The sequence below is a fragment of the Setaria italica genome, chromosome I (assembly GCF_000263155.2).
Source record: "Setaria italica strain Yugu1 chromosome I, Setaria_italica_v2.0, whole genome shotgun sequence".
In the NCBI taxonomy this organism is placed as follows: domain Eukaryota; kingdom Viridiplantae; phylum Streptophyta; class Magnoliopsida; order Poales; family Poaceae; genus Setaria; species Setaria italica.
The window spans coordinates 40,989,578-41,007,841 of record NC_028450.1 but is presented as its reverse complement, the minus strand read 5'-3'; the positions used below and the strand labels follow the sequence as shown (position 1 = coordinate 41,007,841).

The 18,264-nt window shown below is 47.7% G+C and overlaps 3 protein-coding genes across 4 annotated transcripts; all 3 read left to right on the top strand.

Annotated features, from left to right (window-relative positions):
- Positions 1-163: 163 nt before the first annotated feature.
- Positions 164-4,958, top strand: LOC101785970 (TBC1 domain family member 15). Its single transcript, XM_004954255.3, has 11 exons — positions 164-660; positions 1,061-1,156; positions 1,810-1,913; positions 2,195-2,418; positions 2,698-2,820; positions 2,925-3,013; positions 3,637-3,742; positions 3,853-3,950; positions 4,154-4,399; positions 4,501-4,584; positions 4,686-4,958. The coding sequence occupies exons 1-11, from the start codon at positions 544-546 to the stop codon at positions 4,695-4,697; spliced, it is 1,299 nt and encodes a 432-aa protein (XP_004954312.1). The 5' UTR covers positions 164-543; the 3' UTR covers positions 4,698-4,958.
- Positions 4,959-5,061: 103 nt separating this feature from the next.
- Positions 5,062-7,440, top strand: LOC101786379 (CRIB domain-containing protein RIC7-like). Of its 2 annotated transcripts, XM_004954256.2 has the most exons (4): positions 5,062-6,027; positions 6,207-6,344; positions 6,538-6,635; positions 6,718-7,255. In XM_004954256.2, exons 2-4 carry the CDS (start codon positions 6,299-6,301, stop codon positions 7,123-7,125), a joined length of 552 nt encoding a protein of 183 aa, XP_004954313.1. In that variant the 5' UTR covers positions 5,062-6,027; positions 6,207-6,298; the 3' UTR covers positions 7,126-7,255. The 2 variants fall into 2 exon arrangements, with proteins under 2 accessions (XP_004954313.1, XP_022682122.1); XM_022826387.1 differs by having other exon boundaries at positions 6,538-7,440.
- A 7,542-nt stretch (positions 7,441-14,982) lies between these two features.
- On the top strand, positions 14,983-17,926 carry LOC101783153 (NAC domain-containing protein 92). Its single transcript, XM_004954246.3, has 3 exons — positions 14,983-16,030; positions 16,720-16,991; positions 17,137-17,926. The coding sequence occupies exons 1-3, from the start codon at positions 15,856-15,858 to the stop codon at positions 17,566-17,568; spliced, it is 879 nt and encodes a 292-aa protein (XP_004954303.1). The 5' UTR covers positions 14,983-15,855; the 3' UTR covers positions 17,569-17,926.
- The last annotated feature ends 338 nt before the right edge of the window (positions 17,927-18,264 follow it).

Genomic DNA, 18,264 nt, shown 5'->3' with positions numbered 1-18,264 from the left:
ATGGGACAGATTGCTGTTAGTGAAACGAAAGCCGCGTAGCTTCCCTAATCATGCAAGCACGTCTATTGATATCCAGGGAAAAGAGCAAATATTCCAGAATCCTGAAGAAGTTGCACATAAGCCAATTAACTATTTCCCCTCTAATGGTCTGACCAAATTTTGTAAATAAACAAACTAGCAAGATCTCTAATTATTGCGTAGGAGCATCGATCATTCGATTGGCACATTCTGTCAACCTGGTAAAACTGAGCAGCTGCCTGTGCAGCTTCGTCTCTGTATCTCCTCCCTCTCTCCACCTCCTCTCATCCCCTCCGTGCCCGGCCCAAATTTAGCCGTTGTAGCTTCCGCCCTCTCTCTCTCTCTCTCTCTCTCTCTCTCTCGGCTCCGAGAAGACGCACGCACACATCAACAGGCAGAGGAGGGGAGGGATAACGCTTCCCGAATCGCTTCCGTTCTTGGCTTCGATCCTTCCTACCCAGCGCGAGGAGCTTCACTTGATTGTTGATCCTCGCATCTTCCGTTGGTTCCATCTGGGCAGCCAAGATGAGGCTCCTGGCGTGCTGCTACAATGATCCGGAGATGCAGATCGATCCGGACACCGTCTACCCCATCCGCCCCGACTGCCGCGATGACGCGCCCAAGACGCGCTTCAAGCCCCGGGTATTTCTTCTGATTATTATTATTATTTCCTTCTATTTTCTGCTGCCCGGTTCCATGTTTAGGAAGTGAGATCTAATTTCTGATTGGTAAGATCTAGTTATGAGCTGCTAGTGTTACTAAATGAAGTGAAACCTGCCAGATGGCTAGACTCAAATGAGGAATCAATCTAGTGAGATGATGGGTGACTATTTATTCAGAAGCCTAGGGCCAATCTATGGATCTTTAATGAATATGAAAGATCAAAAGTCGGTCTCTCTTGATATAACCTTAATCTCAAATCGAATTGCCGGGTTGAGCTATCAATGAATGCTAATTAGAGATATTAGTGGGTGCCGTGTACTGATCAAGTAGTGCATTGACTAGTTATTCATGAAGTGCATTGTTTCTTCCCTGTTGGCAGCCTGGCCTGACGCTGAGCCCAAAGAGATGGAAGCTGCTCCACAATGAGGAAGGTGTCCTGGACATAGCTGGAATGATCAAAAGAGTGCAACGTGGGGTAAGCCATATTTTCTCCAGATTCATGACCTCAAGCCTATTTCAGTGATATGTTTCACACTCAGAAAATGTTGCATTTGTGTTAGTAGCATAACAAAGTATAGAATTTCTATTCAGGATGCTCCTTCCAAGTTATTTAAATTGTCAAGAATGTTTCATTCAAAATGAAGCTTAGGAATTTCTATTGGATGCTCTTTTATATTTTGATTACTTTAACCTGTTCCATAAGTCAACACAAGGTTTCATAATCTAGATCATAGTTGTTTAACTTTTAAACCAAGGACACTTACATGGCTACGTTCTCTTTTATGGAAAAAACTTACCTATACCCTATGACCTCTCCAACAGGCAACCATATGTATTCCTCAATCTCCTTGCTACATGTGTTCTCATTCATTAGTTTCTTCTTCTAGTTGCTTAACACTTTAAACAAGTTCGCCTACATGGCTACACCCTGATATACCATATGACCTCTCTAAGAGATAAGTCCATGTGCCCTCGAAGATGATTTTTCAACATGGTGTATCCATTTTATGGCCTTCACTGCTAATATTCATTCTTTTTCTGTCCAAGAATCGTTACTATGTCATGTTGTTCCTTAGATTCATTCTGAAATGATATGGTCTTTACTCTTTAATTTGGTTGTGCAAACAGGGCGTCCACCCAACGATCAAAGGAGAAGTTTGGGAATTTTTGCTGGGCTGCTATGACCCAAAAAGCACTACTGAACAGCGCAACCAATTGCGACAGCAGCGAAGGTTTTTCCGCTATTGCACTTTTTGTCTAACCATGTTTGTTCTTTTTCACATCTCAAAAGTGTCAGTTTTGCTTTCAGTAGGTCATTTTGTATAACCAAGGGAAGATAGGTTCCTTTTTTTGCTTAAGAAAAAACTCTGGCAAATGTTACTCTGCAGCATGGCACACTGTTTTGTTCTTCAGGAAATTCAGCATTGCTTTATTTAGCTCACTTATTATTGAAGTCTATTTACACATCATATGCTATGGGACAAGGAATATACTGATTTGCATATTTTGATAGGTTAGAGTATGAGAATCTGAAAACAAAATGCCGAGAAATGGACACAACAGTTGGTAGTGGAAGGGTAATTACTATGCCTGTAATAACAGAGGACGGTCAACCTATCGAAGACCCTAATTCAGATAGAGGGGCAAGGCCTTCTTCAGTGGGCTCTGAACAGCAAACAAGTGGAGCAACACTCCCAAAAGAAGTTATTCAATGGAAGCTAACTCTACATCAGATTGGTATGCACTGTTGCCCTTGTTTCAGATCTTCTATATCTATCATATTGTTATATGGACTGCCTGCAGCCGTGCGTCAAGGGGGAGGCAAGAGACAGAGGGGAATACCCTTAACCTGCTTAACCAATAACAATATGTAATTAGGCCAACACTTGGGCCAAGGGGAAGCTAGCCTGCACTTGGGCTGCCCACACGTTCCCCCACCTTAGGTCTAGGCCAATTAGGCCAGTGGCAAGATCTATAATTTTCATTCATCTAATTTTTTCCATTATTCAATTATAGGTCTTGATGTTAATCGTACTGATCGTGTACTAGTGTACTATGAGAGTCAAGCAAACTTGGCAAGGTTGTGGGACATTCTTGCAGTGTACTCGTGGGTTGATAAAGACATCGGATATTGTCAGGGTGAGTTGTTGAAACAGACGTTTTTCTGTTAATCGAGAACAATGCTTTATCATGTCAGTTTCCGTAAGGTTAAGTTGTTCGAATTTGCTAATCCTACTATGCAGGAATGAGTGATCTTTGTTCACCAATATCAATCATTCTGGAACATGAAGCAGATGCCTTTTGGTGCTTTGAACGTCTAATGCGCAGGGTGGTAAGCACCCTTTACATACTTAACCTTTTATTCATCAAACTAATGCACAGATCCTTCCTTGATTGACTTCTGCTAGCGTATGTATTGTAGAATATACTTTCAATGGAAATTTTTATACATATGATATAACATCATAAAGTTAATTAAGTTAGAAGACTGTAGAACTGCAGTTAAACACAAAGGTCAAGATGGTTAGTGTACGGTAAGTTAATTAGCATGGCAGGAAGTTCTTTTTTGCCCCTGCATATGTGCTTACATAGGTTAGCATGGCTACCGCCTACCATGTATGTAGAGCCTATGGATGTAATTTGGCTTGTGCTTTGCTTAATGTCAAACTGTTGGAATTGGTCATCAGGGATTTTTGGCCAGAAAACTGACAAGAACATGTATTTGATATAAATAACGACAGAACACATGGGGAAAAAGCCATGTCATATAGCTATTTGATATATCAACAGAATGGCCTACTAGGCCACACATCTGTACTTCTGGAGTACTGGAAGCTGTTCAGTTGCATGTGGTATCTGCCTTCTTTAATGTATCAAAAAATGTCTACAGACATCTATACTTCTTTTAACGTATTCTGGAGTAAAAACCTGGGTTCCTACCTTTTAAATATGCAGCGAGGAAATTTCATAAGTACTTCTACTTCCATTGGAGTTCGAGCTCAGCTCACAACCTTGTCAACCATAATGAAATCTGTTGATCCAAAGCTACATGAACATTTAGGTACAGTCATTTGGAGCTACATGTTTACTGGATGGCTCAAAGAAAGCAATATCTACATTTTGGAATAAAGGTGCAGTTATGTATGCTCTGATAAAATATTGTTTATGCAGAACATCTTGATGGAGGGGAATACTTATTTGCCTTCCGAATGCTGATGGTTCTTTTCCGTAGGGAGTTCTCGTTCGTGGACACAATGTACCTTTGGGAGGTAAGCTGTATGGACAAAAATTTCATAGTAATTAGCATGCGTAATGCCTATGCAGTGAGCTAGTTTTCTTAACAATGCAACTTGAGCACCACTGATATCCATGCATTACTTCTGTTATACATATAAGTATAGGCCCAGTTGTACTAGAAATATGTGTTGGTTTATGCATGAGACACTATTGTTACAGCTTCAAAACGTTGCAGCTCATGTGGTCTATGGAGTACAATCCAAATCTTTTTTCAATGTTGGAGAGTGACAATGGCACAACCAGGGCAACCACAAATGATGAAAGTGTCCTAAGACAGTGTGGAAAGTTTGAGCGGAAAATTTTGCAAGCAGCTAAGAAAGAAGAGGAGATCCCTCTATCCGTCTTTGTTGTTGCTAGTGTTCTGGAGGCTAGAAACAAGAAGTTACTGGGTGAGGCAAAAGGTCTAGACGATGTTGTCAAGGTCCTCTCTCTCTCTCTCTCTCTCTCTCTCTCTCTCTCTCTCTCTCAAGTGATGACGATGAATGAAGTTTATGTTATGTTTATGTCTCCCCTGCAAAACAGATTTTAAATGAAATCACTGGTAGTCTGGATGCAAAAAAGGCATGCAGAGAAGCATTACAGATTCATGAGAAGTACCTAAACACGGTGAGCCCTCTTTTCATTTATAAATCTTAGACATTGGTCATTGGTTACAACTATGCATTCAAAAGTAAAAGTAACAACAATCTGTATTTTCCTGATTGCAGGTAAAAGCGTAGGACATGTACAGTTCACTCGGTTGGGTTTTTTTTTGGATCAGAGAAGCGGCTGTACCACAGAATTTTTTTCATTCTTTATATGTGGACTGTAATTCTTTGACCCGCTTGTAATATTGCATTTGCACAAAGGGAAAGGAAAGGATGAAGATTTCTTTTGAAAAGAAAACGAAAGAAAAAATGAAAGAAGGAAGAAAGAATGCCAATTTTGTAAAGATGAGACACAAAAATGTTTATTGCACAATAAAATCATCATGATTCTTAGTGCTTGTCGTCAGTTTTCATATCGAAACAAGTTTGTTCACCTTGTTTGAACAATACGATGTACTTTGAAGGTGAGTGTCTCTGTATGTGGGTATGTGTTGGGAGACAAGGATCTATTACTTCATTTTCTTGAGTCAAATTTCTCCTAATCCTGTTGCTTCCAATGGCTTGGACATGCAAAGTAGAAATCAGCTAGTTAATTTACAAACGGTTGGGCTAAAGCTGAGCTAGAAATTGGAGTCAGGCCTTTACTCCAAGTATCAAATGAGAAGGTGGGAAAATGAATTACTTTCTAAACCTGCAATTTTGTATTTTCTAACAAATACCAAATTGTGCACAATAATGGGGCAGGGCTGCAATGAGCAGCAAGCCTAGGTCATGTTTGTGCAGTGGATTTCAATTGAAACCATGTTATATAGGACTGACTAGAATAAATTTCATAACGAACTTACAATTTCCTGGCTTTACTAGGCCTAACATGCATGATATACGTGGAAATGATGAAACAAAATGCTGCCATTGAGAGCCTACAGGACTATCCACCTAGATGACCCCTCCTCATTCTTCTGTACTACCCATTCCTGGCCATTTGCATTATGGAGCAGTTGAACAGAATCATGGCCTCTCAAACTGGACTACGCAAGGAAAGCTCTCACCAAAAATAGTGCACTATAAATAGATTGATGCAACAACTTTCTGCCCTTCCATTTCTCCAACTAAACTGAGGAAATCTTGGCCTGCCTCTCTTGGACCTCTGGAGGGGACTAGAATCCTGGTAATTTGTGACAGATCATGCAGGAATAGGAGGTCAAGAGAATTGTCAACCACAATGAAGATGGCACCAAGAAGATGAAATTTCATCGACCATATTTTCTCGCTCCTTGAATGCTGCTTCCTTAGGTATGTGAGTTTCATTCAATGGGTCTGATAATTATTCTGGCAAATCATTGAGCATTGTTTCAGAATGATTATTTGTTGCTGCGTGATGGATGGATAAAATCTCTGATCGTCGTTTGCCACGGTTCTGTTCTAAACAGAATATTCAGGATAACAGTCGGTCATTTACAGGGTTAGTTTCCCCTCATGTTGTTTGGCAATATTGCATCAAGTTTTTACAAACAAATTTCTGAGGATGACAACCGACCTTGGCCATTCCCAGTTCAAACGCTAGACTGGAAATTGCCCATGCATCCCTACGACTTGATCCATCCCTTCTCCTCTTAACATTGCGACCTACTACTTGTGAAGGCTAGTTCAAGAGGTGGGGAACGCAAATACTTGAAGTGGTGGATTCCTCTGGGGGCACCGCGGGCGGGCAGCCGCCTGTGGAACCAGCTAAGATGAAGGGCCTTCTCAAGGGCCTCCGTTACATCTCGCAGATCTTCGGTAAGATCAAGGATTCTAAACTAATAAAATGCCATAATTTCAAATTTCATCCGAAAGGAACCAGTCACCTAACTCGACGATGTTCATGCCATACTTCCAAATCAAAATCAATGCAAATTAAACAAAGTGCGGTGCGCATGAAACAGAATGGTGTTGTAAGATGTGTACCTTGCATTGCCCGCTGGTGTTGCAGATGCGAAGGAGCCGGAGATGCAGATCGGGAACCCGACGGATGTCAAGCACGTCGCTCACATCGGCTGGGACAACGCCTCCGTCACCGCGCCCAGCTGGGTAGCCGCTTCCACTCCCGATCGCGCCATGCGCGTGTTCGTTTTCCGTCCATCTAACGGCTCGGATTGGGAATGTGTTGCAGATGAACGAATTCAAGGCATCGCCCGGGGCGGCGGCCAGAGGCAGCGAGCCGGAGCCCTCGCAGGCCGGGGGTGGAGGAGAGGAGCAGCCCGGAGGAGGAGAAGCCGGCGGCAAGGCGGAGCGGCCTCGGCGGACGAGGGGGAAGGGTTCGGGGGGCGGCGAGGCGAAGCGGCGGGACGGCGCGGGGGAGGGGTCGCGGCGGGACCGGCGGCTGGCGAAGACGGACACGGAGGGCGGCGCCGAGGGGGACGCCGCGGCGCCGAAGCAGCGCCGGAGGAAGCCCCGGGCGTCGGGGGGCCGGTCCAAGTCGTCGTCCGGAGGCGCCGGCGGCTGCGGCCCCGCCTCGGACTCGGAGGCGGCGCGGTCGGCGGCGGCGCCGGAGGCGGAGGACGATCGCGACGGCTGCTGAGGCGAAGGGAACGGCTGCCGCGCGCTGCTGGGGCTCGGCTGGTGCACACGGAGGAGAGGACGCCTTCAAATTTGAATTTGGCTTTTGTTTGGCTGGAGGTCGGAGAGCTTTGGGCCTTTTCTTTTAATTTTTCTGTTCTTCTTTTACGTTTGGTTCCAGGCCGGTCTTTTCTATGGACAGATTGTCTTTTAGATGGTCGTCGTGTAACAACAACAAACAACAAACGGGGTAGCAGAGTGAGTGGCACAAGAAAGAAGGCCGATGAAACAAATTGGCCTGTATATGTATATGTTTAGCACGTATTATCAAGTTTGTATGTACACTCGTAATTCGTTCCTATACAAAATTGGTTCCACGCGCGAGCCGGCTCCGAACTAGTAGCACGCACCGGACGGAGGGGATGAGCTCATCGCCCGCCGCTCATTATTGGCAAGGTATCCATCTGCCATCTGGTCATCCGTCATCCCGTTCGCGACCACACCGATTCACTTGTTCATGGACCCAATCTAGCTAGGCAGACATAGCTATTGTTTATTTTTCTGCAACTGCAATGGTGCATATCTGAATTCTGATGCCTCCACTCATCCACTGGCATGGGTCTGCAATCTGAAACTCTGAAGTCTGAACACAAAAGCAGTGCCATATGGTTCGAGTTCAACCGGTGGCAATGCCATTGCTCACTAATCTCCTTTGTGTACAGTAGGAAACATCTTCTGCTGCTACTTATCATGTGGTTATATGGACAGCGCCCTAATTTTAGCCGTCAGTACATTTATGTGATTCGATTCAGAGTACTAATGACCTCTTATTCTTCTGGTCGACAGAACTTGCATCAAAACCAGCCATTTCGTCATTTATGGGCTTCTTGATCTGGACATAGCAGAAGTGAACAAGCACTAGATGCGATAAAGACCATCCGGTTTTAGGCAACTACTTGCATGATCTTCCTTTGCATGATTAGCTTGGCCGGATGCTGATGACGAGCAACAATTCTGCTGGCAAGCCAGAAACTTTTGCCCAGGTAAGTAATCTCAATTCATTTCGTGCTTCCTAGGTGCGTCCCACTGAGGCGTAGATATCCCCATCCCTCATTCCTCTATGGAGCAGAATCTTTTGCCCGATCATGGCATTCTTAGGCATTTGCTTGCAAGCACAGCCGATATATTCGCACCACAGATTTGCACCTCTCAAAGTGGGGTGCCCAAGTGCCATCCACTTCAGGCTGCAAGTTTCAGGAACTTTCAGAAAACAGTGGGGGCAGGGTCCTCTCAGCTACATTCCCCTTGGTCTATTTCTTGTTTCTTCCCAGAGCTAGCTCATTTCTCACCTGCACGCCCCTTTTAGCTACCTGCAACAGTATATTGTGCTAGATATCCTGTCTGGAGAAATGGACAGCCTTTTCTTTCTGTGCTCGTCCCTGAAGCTCGCTACTGATTGTGCTGTAGCACCCCACCCATCAGGAAGTGGACAATTGTGCCTCCCGATCTGGAAGTGAAGTGAGCACTCCACTGTTTCCTGAGATGGACTTTGTGCAAGCATTGGGGCTTCCCCTTGTTTCTTTCCTCTTATCTCTACCGTCTCTACCGGTGGCCTGGCCACATAGAAGAACAGACATTTGATCTGGAGTGAAATGCCGGAGTCGTAACGTGGAATTTTACGTGCCGATATGTGATTATGGGTTGTTAGTTAGCTTATGCAGAGGAGGTTACAGGAATCTGTAGAATTCCCAACTTGTTATGAACTCTAGTTCTTGAGGCGGGGATGAGTGCGTGACCAGCATGGTCGGTGGTGATTCTGATTTGAAGGCCGGATCAATCGAGTAGCTGTCGCTGGACCAAGCCGTCGTCTCTTCAATCCAGGCTCCCTCGGTGTTTGGTCGATCCGAGTTGCTGTCAGAATAATTGTGAAGGTTAGTTGAACCACCGTTGTTCCTGTGACCCGAATGGAAGGAACCGAGTTCTTAGCTGCCCCCACCCCTCACATTATATTCCCGTGCGATGAACAGAGGCTGCAGAGCCGGGCAGCGGCAGCGGTCGATGAGAGAGCTGCCTGATTCCTCCGTTCCCATCACCAGCGCCGCATTGGCCGCATCTACGCGAGCGAGGGACAGCGTTGGGTGGCAGCATCTTTCCTGAACTCCGGCCCGTGAACCGGAACGCTGTCCTGGTGGTATCTTTCCTGCAAATCTAGCGTGATCTCGCAGGCCAGCCGCTAGCTCTTGTTAGCCCTTCCGGCCGGCCGGCCAGCCGTCCTGTGAATCTGTGATCGATGGATGGAGTGTTCGTCTTGCTCCTGGGTTGTGTTATTGTGTATTATTAGCATAATGCAGCCACCGCTAGCCGATGGAGGCGTCGCCAAGTGGATGGTGATCTGATGGCCGTGCCCGTGCGCGTCCCTGTCCCCGCGCCTTGATGGGAATGAGGCGCCGCGCGCGGCCGGTCTCGGATCCCGGACAGCGGCCTTGGCTGGGGTCGGAAGCGTCCGGCGGGAGACGAGCGCGCGCGGCGCCGCCGTCGCCGTCGCCGTCCGGCCATTGATTTCCTTCACCCGGCTGCGGGGCTGGGCAGTTGGCGTCTCTGTCCGTGGCGTCGCGTCGCCTCGTTTGGTTTCCTTTCCCCGGCGTTCCGCGTCGAGGCTGTGTCAGTTTATAGGAGTTCCTTAAAAGCAAGGCCGCATTGAATACAGCCAGGGGGGGTGCGAAAAGCAGGGACAGGGACCTGCCCTGCCCTCGGGATCGAACCCGGATCCAGTTCCAGTCTCCTAGATCTCCGCTGCTTGGCGGTACGCCCTGTCCGTGCACTGCATCACCCTGCACCGATCGATCACATCTTCCTCCGTGTGACATTTCGTCGCAGTAATGGTAGCAGTAGCAGGCTAGCAGCGCGTATCTTGTTCCGGTTAGCAACAGCGTTGCTGCCAATATTGACCGCACGCGGCGCACCGGCTTTGCTGGTGCGAGCTACACCTCTAGCTAGTTCTTGTGGGCTGTAGCTGATGACCATGCGCGGCAGGCCGGCCGGGTGCTGAAACGACGAGGGCCCGGGTACCCGGAGCGCGAGACAAGTGAATGGTAGTTTGTAGTATACGGCGGCGCGGCTGGAGACTGATCGATGGCGACGGAGCTAGGCGAGGCTTTTTGTCGCGTCTCGACGGCGGAGCGCGCGGTTTTTCAAGCGGCCGGTGGTGGATGGGATGGGATCCTCCGCCCGTGGCCGGCGTATACTACTACGTGGCACGCATGTTTGGTCCGGAGCTAGCGGCATAGCCTCATCAGCTCAGCTCACACGAGGGGATATACCAAAGGGAAGCAAGCGCGAGTCCAAGAATTCAGGCTCGTACGCGGCGGCCACGTACCTCCTCCCCGCGCACGTATGGCGTACGCGTACGATACGGCCGGGGTCAGGTCAGGTCGTCAGGTCAGTGTCCGGCCCGCCAAGCCACCGGAGCTTACTTGCAGGCAACCGTTTTCCCACCCCGCCAAGCCACCTCCACCCCAGCCCAAGCCCCCGGCCGCCCGCCAGCGCAGGGCGCGGCCGCCACGCCGGGATAGATGGATGAGCTAGCTGCGCGCGCGCGCGGCGAGCGGGGGTCGCTGTCGCCCGGGGGAATATACGCTGACGCCGCCCGGCGGGGTCGACGACGAGCCCATCAATCATTGCCGCTGCTACACGGCTGCCACGGCGGCCTCCCACGTCACCGCGCGCCAGCGGCACGCCGCCACGCACGAGGACCTCTCCATCCATGCGTGCAGCCCCGGCTAGCTCGCTGCCAATACCTCCGATATCGGATCCCCCGGCCCCGGCTTGTTCATCCATCACCTACTAGCTAGATGATCGAAGATGATGTACATAGAAGCATTGGTGTACATAAACTACTCCGATCCCATCACATCCCATCCTTTTCCAGCACGCCATGACGGAGCTTGCTTTTGTTTCCATGTGATAATCTAGCCAAAACTTGTGAGCCCAAGCATAACCAAACAGTGGCCGTGATGTCGCAGTGGCCGTCTTTAATCGCGCACCAGGCTGCTGATAGGCTGAAAATGACCGTGACCCTTGGGGGGCTAGTAGTGCTGTGTCCATGCACGAGCTATATGGCCATTAGATTTCTGTATTGGGGAACGGATACCCCCGCTACTCGTACGTCGATCACTCGGCAAATAAGGAATTATGCTTTGCTATAGGCCTATAGATATAAATGCATGGCTGACGCGCGCATCACTTCTCTTTCGTACTAGAGCTAGAGCTTGATGAAGTGGTGGTCTTGTAGGGATGTTAGTAGACAGATTGCTAGCTTGATCAACTCGAGACCACTGTCACTGTCTCTGTATGATACAGCATTGGATCTATGCACACAGTATCTTCCTCTGCAAAAAAAATTCAATCTCAAATCAGAGTGAAGATAATATAAATAATGCACAGTTAAAAGCTAAGCAGAGATAAGCAGGGCCCAGATTAAGGGCTGACGGCATGCATAGACACATGCAGAGCTCCTAGGTCCTATAGCTGGAATGCTGGATGCATTTCTTTTTTTACGGCCGGTAACAAACACTGTCTTATTCTGTTCGGTTGTACATTTCTAACATCGTTTTATGATCAGTCAAGTCTATGCTCTGATGGAATGTTCATACTATACGGATCACATTACATATACTAGCGAAAAGGGGAGGATACAGGCGAGCGAGATTTTTTTTTTTTGGTGCGCTTTTGGTTTCAGTCGCTTTCTTAGGATTGGAAAAGGCGCTGTATAGGGTCTGCGTAGTAGGAAGGCACCGGTGGAGGAAATGGAGTGCGGAGCCGTCACTCTTCCTAAAAACAACAGGAGAAAAAAAAATCTCCCTCTGGGATTAATTAGGAGCGCAAAATGTCATCGCCCCATGATGATTGCGTCCCCAGCTGCATTCTTTTGCATGAAAGGGATCAGAACTAGTTCCATTTAAGAAGCCCGATTAATTATTGATCGTCTAATCGTATTTATTACACTCGGATGATCCACTAAATGCCCATCACCAAGCTCCTCATCCTGTCGTTCTTGGAATAAATCACAACATGCATCCATGGCTTGATCGATGCCTGGATGTCACAAGCTAGGTTTATTTGGTTTCCGGCACCCAAACATGGCAAGAAATCTGCCAACTTTTGGACAGCCTGCCTAGCCTGATATCCATGCTGAGTGTGAGGTGACCATGCATGTAGAACAAGCATGCAGCATATTCTTCTGGCGACCTGACACCTTGGATCATGGGCAACGGTCAGAACATGCATTCGATCGCAAGTACTACCTGCAAGGATGTTACACTGTTCATAGAGAGAGGCCTGCGCCTTTCTCCACTTGAAATATAACCACTTCATCAGATATTCAGATCAGATGTATATTTCTCTCGTGCAGTTGATGGCCCCCATGACTATTCTTTGGTGATGGAACACACACATGCAGCTGCAGGCTGCAGCATGGCCATGGAGACTCTGCGTGGAACAGATTCTCCTTCCTCAACCACACACCTTTCTTTATGGGAGATGTTTGTTTTTGGCGACCCCTGCTGGTAGCTAGGAATAGTTTATTTATGTCATGCGTGCATGCTGAACATTTCATTCTTGTTTGCATTATCAGAATCCTGAAGATTTCAGTCGGAACTCAGATGGAGGATTTATCTAGTAATCCTACGATGTGTAACTTTCTTTTTTCTTTTCCTCTTTCTCCCCTACGTTTTTGGACAAAGAGAGACGTCAAGAGATTTCAGATCAGACACATCATGGGGCAAAAAAAAAAACTTGGTCCGCCAAGCCATCCATCGACCATTAATGGCCGGAGACGTCGGAATCCGTGTTCCCCGGGGTTAATCTTTTCCGAGCTTTCGAATCGTGAGATTGATGCAATGTGCCTTATGGACCTGACAGCTCCCGTTAATGGGCTTGCGATTGCTTGCGACCCTCTCCCAGCGAGAGATCAGGCAGCGAGAGAGAGGCGTCGCTGTCTGGAGTGATTGGGATTGGACACCTTATTAGCTTCCAGAGTTGGCGGCAGGATCAGGATTCAGCAACACACCAAAAAATCTATGATATATGTAAATGTCAGCCCATCAATCAATGCTCCAATTCCTAGCTTATGCGGCGTTAATGGTTGGTTTATATATTCCTCAGCATGATTAATTCCGACGTTTGTTCCTTTGATCCAATGATCATCCCCTTTTTAATCCCTTTCCTGCCTTGTTCCGGCGGTTGCATGACGTCACCCGCCTATCTGAGTTAGTTATCTCAACTGCCATGAAACTGCACTCCCACCATTATTCCTATAGCTTGACCCTGAATCTGGTTTAAACTACCGGCGATTATTCATAACTGTAACTTGAACAGGATATAGATGTTTATTCTGCAGATTTTGATATCCTAATGCAGTACCCTACCAACTTGCATCACCGACCCTTTCCTTCTTAATTCCGATACTCCAGCCTGATTTGTACTTGGAAGGTCGTCCTACATGTACATGTGCATATATGTACACCAACTTGCAGCAGGTAGCGGCTTCAACTGAATTCTTCTCCTCTCCCGGCCTGGAATTGGATATTTCTCTGCAGTTGCGCACTACAGATGGCCGGGATTGAGTACTGAAACCAGTCTAGGGACGACGTGAAGCTCGCCAACAACCGCATACACACACAACACCATGCTTATGTTATGCATCAATGTACCCATGGCGTACTATGATATACACTGATCACGCATACACGTACCGTACCTGATCGCCCCTCCTTTTATTCTGACGGATATGTCGGGCTCCACTGTTCTGGGACAGCTACCTGCAACTGCGCGAGTGCCCTAATGAAGGTACTACATGCCGCACAGTTGCCTTTAATTGGAATCCCCTCACCTTTAATCTGTACTGCACCCGATGCATTGATTGCACTTTCGCATGCAGTTAATCCAACTGGGTGATGAACACGCCCCGGACAGATCGTTATCTGCAGCTAGCTTCATCGTATGGAGCAAGAGCCAAAGAGGATATCTCGACGAGCTGAATCATTGTTGCTGGTGACAGCATGCATCATCTTGGTTCCTTTGGGCATGCTGCGCGCTCTTAATTCCATCCATCCGTCCATACTCTTTTGAGTGTGTAGAAAGAAAATTTAATTTTCTCCTCGACCCGATCCTTTCCTTTTCCTTCTCTTTTCCTATACATTTCATTGTCCGTTTGAACATGTGTCCAAAATCGATCGCAGTATAATCAGTAGATGTTGCATATTCAGTCAGACTTGAAAAGAACAAGAGTACATAATGTTGTTTTGAAAGGGAACAAGAGTTTGCATATGTGGAGAGGATCATAGATGAATTATTATCCAAATAAGCTAGTAGAAATGACAGTGACCAGCAGCTGGACCTCACTGCTGCACCTTTGATTAGTCAGCAATATCTACAGAAGATGCCTTGCTTAAGTTACACTTCTAGCCATAGTAATTAACCACCATCCAATAACTGCTCCCCAAATAAGTAACCCCAACCGCATATTGATATTTCTGATGGATTGCACAATTACCATAATTGGATCCCATTTATTTAGCAGCACAAATGGTGTGTGTACAAGCACATCACTTACTTGTAAGCAAATTTAACCTCTAGCTAGCTTAATTAGCATCAGCTCTGATGATATCCCAAGAGTTAAACACATGCATGATGAGGGATTGAGAGGGGAGGAGGATCAGTAAACCTGCTTGCCAAATGTGTCTCTTTTGACAGTGCAACATATGTTGCTGTTGCATAGATCATGTGCGCATCAAGTGGGCCGGGGGGGGGGGGGGGGGGGGGGGGGGGTTAAGTTTCTCCAGCCAGCCAACAAGTTTCTTGTGATCCTGGGTCACCTCCTCCCCTCCCTTCCCTTCTTCTCTAGCTAGCCCCCTCCACCTCTTCCTTCCTTCCTTCCTTCGTGCGGCGTAAGCATCGGCGGGGATAGGAAAAGCCTCGTCGAATGCGACAGGCCTCGCACGCGTCCTCCTCCTCCCTCCCCCTCTTCCCCGCCCCCGCGCGCGGCGGCGGCGGCGACAGGGAAATCAAGGGCCAACAGTGCCCGCGCTCCCCTGCCAGTAGCTAGCTATAGATCGAGCCGTAGCTCTCGCCATCATCGGCCGGCTTCTCGTAAGCGGCAGCTGCACCCACGATCGATCACACCGACGGGTAGCCCTGGCCGAGCTAGCCATAGCTACCAAGCTTTTTTTTTTTTCAAACAAAGCTACCAAGCTATTGATAGCTCGGTTCACGCCCTCCCTCCCCTCTCCGTCCGTCCTCTACCACGGCCCGGCCCGGGCCCTGTAGTACTAGACCAGTACCACACTATGTTGCTTGCTCCCCTACGCTTCTTCTTCCTCCTCCTTCCTTCCCCTGCATATATGATTAAATAATCCCAGCACCAAGCTATATATACTCCATTCCTACCAGCCAGAGGTCACACAAGGTCCAGCTACAGCAACATAGTGTGTAGATGTGTGTTGTTGCAGCTGCTGATTCTTACCACTCCTCATCGATCTCCTTCTTCCCTCTCTCTCCCTCCTCTTCTCCTCACATGTCCAGACATATAGCCAGCTTCAGATAGGCAAATTGGATTGTGTTCATACAGATCAGATCACAGTGAAGATATAGACAAGTTAGCAGGAGAATCGAAGATCCATCTATAGATAGATATATAGCTAGCTAGGGATCTATCCATCGACTGATATAGCTACTGGCAGAAGAAGGTAGAGCCATGGGCCTGAGGGACATCGAGCTGACGCTCCCGCCGGGGTTCAGGTTCTACCCCAGCGACGAGGAGCTGGTGTGCCACTACCTGCACGGCAAGGTGGCCAACGAGCGGCTCGCCGGCGCCGGCGGGGCCATGGTGGAGGTGGATCTACACACCCACGAGCCATGGGAGCTTCCTGGTACGTACCAATTGCCCTACTATACCCTCCCAGTTAATTAACTAATTTAGCTAGTCCCTCTCTCTAGCAAGCTACCTTACTGCTAGTATCTCTTGGGCTGGTTAATTAGCTCGCTTGATTGATTAGCCCTCAACTCCGTGTCATGAATGGGTAATTAGGCACGCAACCACGTTCTATTGGTCCAGTTATGTTTGTTTCGTTCTTGCTAATTGAGCTGCTGTGTGTCGCGTATCATATTAATTCACAAATATGATCTGATCAAGAGCACCTTAATTTGATCCTAACAGTAAGTGTTGCTTCTAATACAAGTTTCATATTTTTTTGACATCAATAATCCAGCATACTAATACTAGTACTACATTTTGGTGCGTGCAATTTGGGGATAAATTGATATTCAACACCAAAATAATCATGTGATAATTTGTTTGAGGAAAAGAGAAGAAAGAAACAGCTGCATCTGTTTCGTACCAGCATTTGGACATTGGTTTTATTTCCCCTTTCAATTCCCCCTTTTCCTGGCTAGCTAGTATGATTTGCATCTCAAAATTACAGAATTTCCATCATTCCTGACTGTTTCTAACGAACCCAATTAGTAGTACTCTACTACTGATTGCATGATGATTTGAAGTTCTCTGTTACTGATGATGGATGCTCGTGTTCATATATGTGCGCTCCTGCGCCGCCACCAGACGTTGCGAAACTGAGCACGAACGAGTGGTACTTCTTCAGCTTCCGCGACCGCAAGTACGCGACGGGGCTTCGCACCAACCGCGCCACCAAGTCCGGCTACTGGAAGGCCACCGGCAAGGACCGCGTCATCCGCAACCCCAAGGCCGCCGGCCGCGCCGTCGTCGGCATGCGCAAGACCCTCGTCTTCTACCGCGGCCGCGCCCCCAACGGCATCAAGACCAGCTGGGTCATGCACGAGTTCCGCATGGAGAATCCCCACACCCCACCCAAGGTAAGGTGTGCATACTTGCATATGCATACTACTCAAAGCCACTTTGATCTATGTTCATCAATTAGTTTGATGATCTATGTTCCGCATGTTGATTCTTTAGATTCTTTTTCTTTACACATGTTTGTATGCGTGTACGTGCATGCAGGAGGATTGGGTTCTGTGCAGAGTTTTCTACAAGAAGAAGGCCGACGCGATGGATTACGCCATGGACAACGAGCGAGACGTCGCCATGCCTCACGGCGCTGATCATCCGGGCTACTCGCCTCCGTTCCCCGCCCTCGGCAGCGGCCACTACCATCTGCCACCGCCGTCTTCAGACCACCACGGCGGGGGCGGCGGGGGCGCCGGGGCCGGCTCCCTCAACGACTTCCCCGCCATGGCCCTGCTGCATCATCAGCACAGCAGCATATTCGACTTGCACGGCCAGCCCCACGACGGCGGCAGCAACGTCCTTGCGGCGGCGGCGGGGTCGAGAGACGGCGGCGCCGCCGGCGATCAATGCGGCAGCGGGGTGCTGATGGACCTAGGATTGGACGAGCACTACAACTACAACTACAACAGCCTGATGCAGATGTGATATCATATCGGTGCTGCAAGCTAGCTAGCTGCTCCCTGCAGTGTGTGCGCTAATGACCAGCTTCATCTGATCTTATTCGTTCTCGTCATCTTTGTGCAGATTCGATCGGTTGCGCATGTAATGCACGCGTAGCGTGTAGTTAATCTACGGGATTAGGAGTGCTGTTCGTTGCGTTTGGGTTGATGACTAGGCTGTGGTTGGAGTTCTCTGATTCGTGTACATATTTGTGGATCGGTTTATTGTATTGTTGGCCGGGGATGGAGCTGAAGTTTGGAACCCTTTTGTTGTTATTATGTACTGTGTAATTATATATACCATTCTTAGCATCGCAGTTGGAGTTGTTTCAAATTCTTGTCAATCAAACTTTTTCAACAACCTTGATCTTGAAAATTAGATAAATGTAGGATTGAAGTAGTAGTATAGATTCATCATGAAAAGTACTTACTTATTAGACATCATATATAGAAAATGCTAGGCAGGGTTCTGTATTATAATTCTTGTGTTGATGTTCTAAATGACTTCGTATTTGTGATATACGCGGTAGTGATATGTGAGCAGATAAATGGCAAGCTAGCTTGCATGCTTGGACAGTTCGAGACACCGATGATGATGTTTACAGACGTAACTATCTTGTCAATACCAAACAGCACTTTTATGTTTTGCACGCATGCATATACATATACATGCGTGAATGAA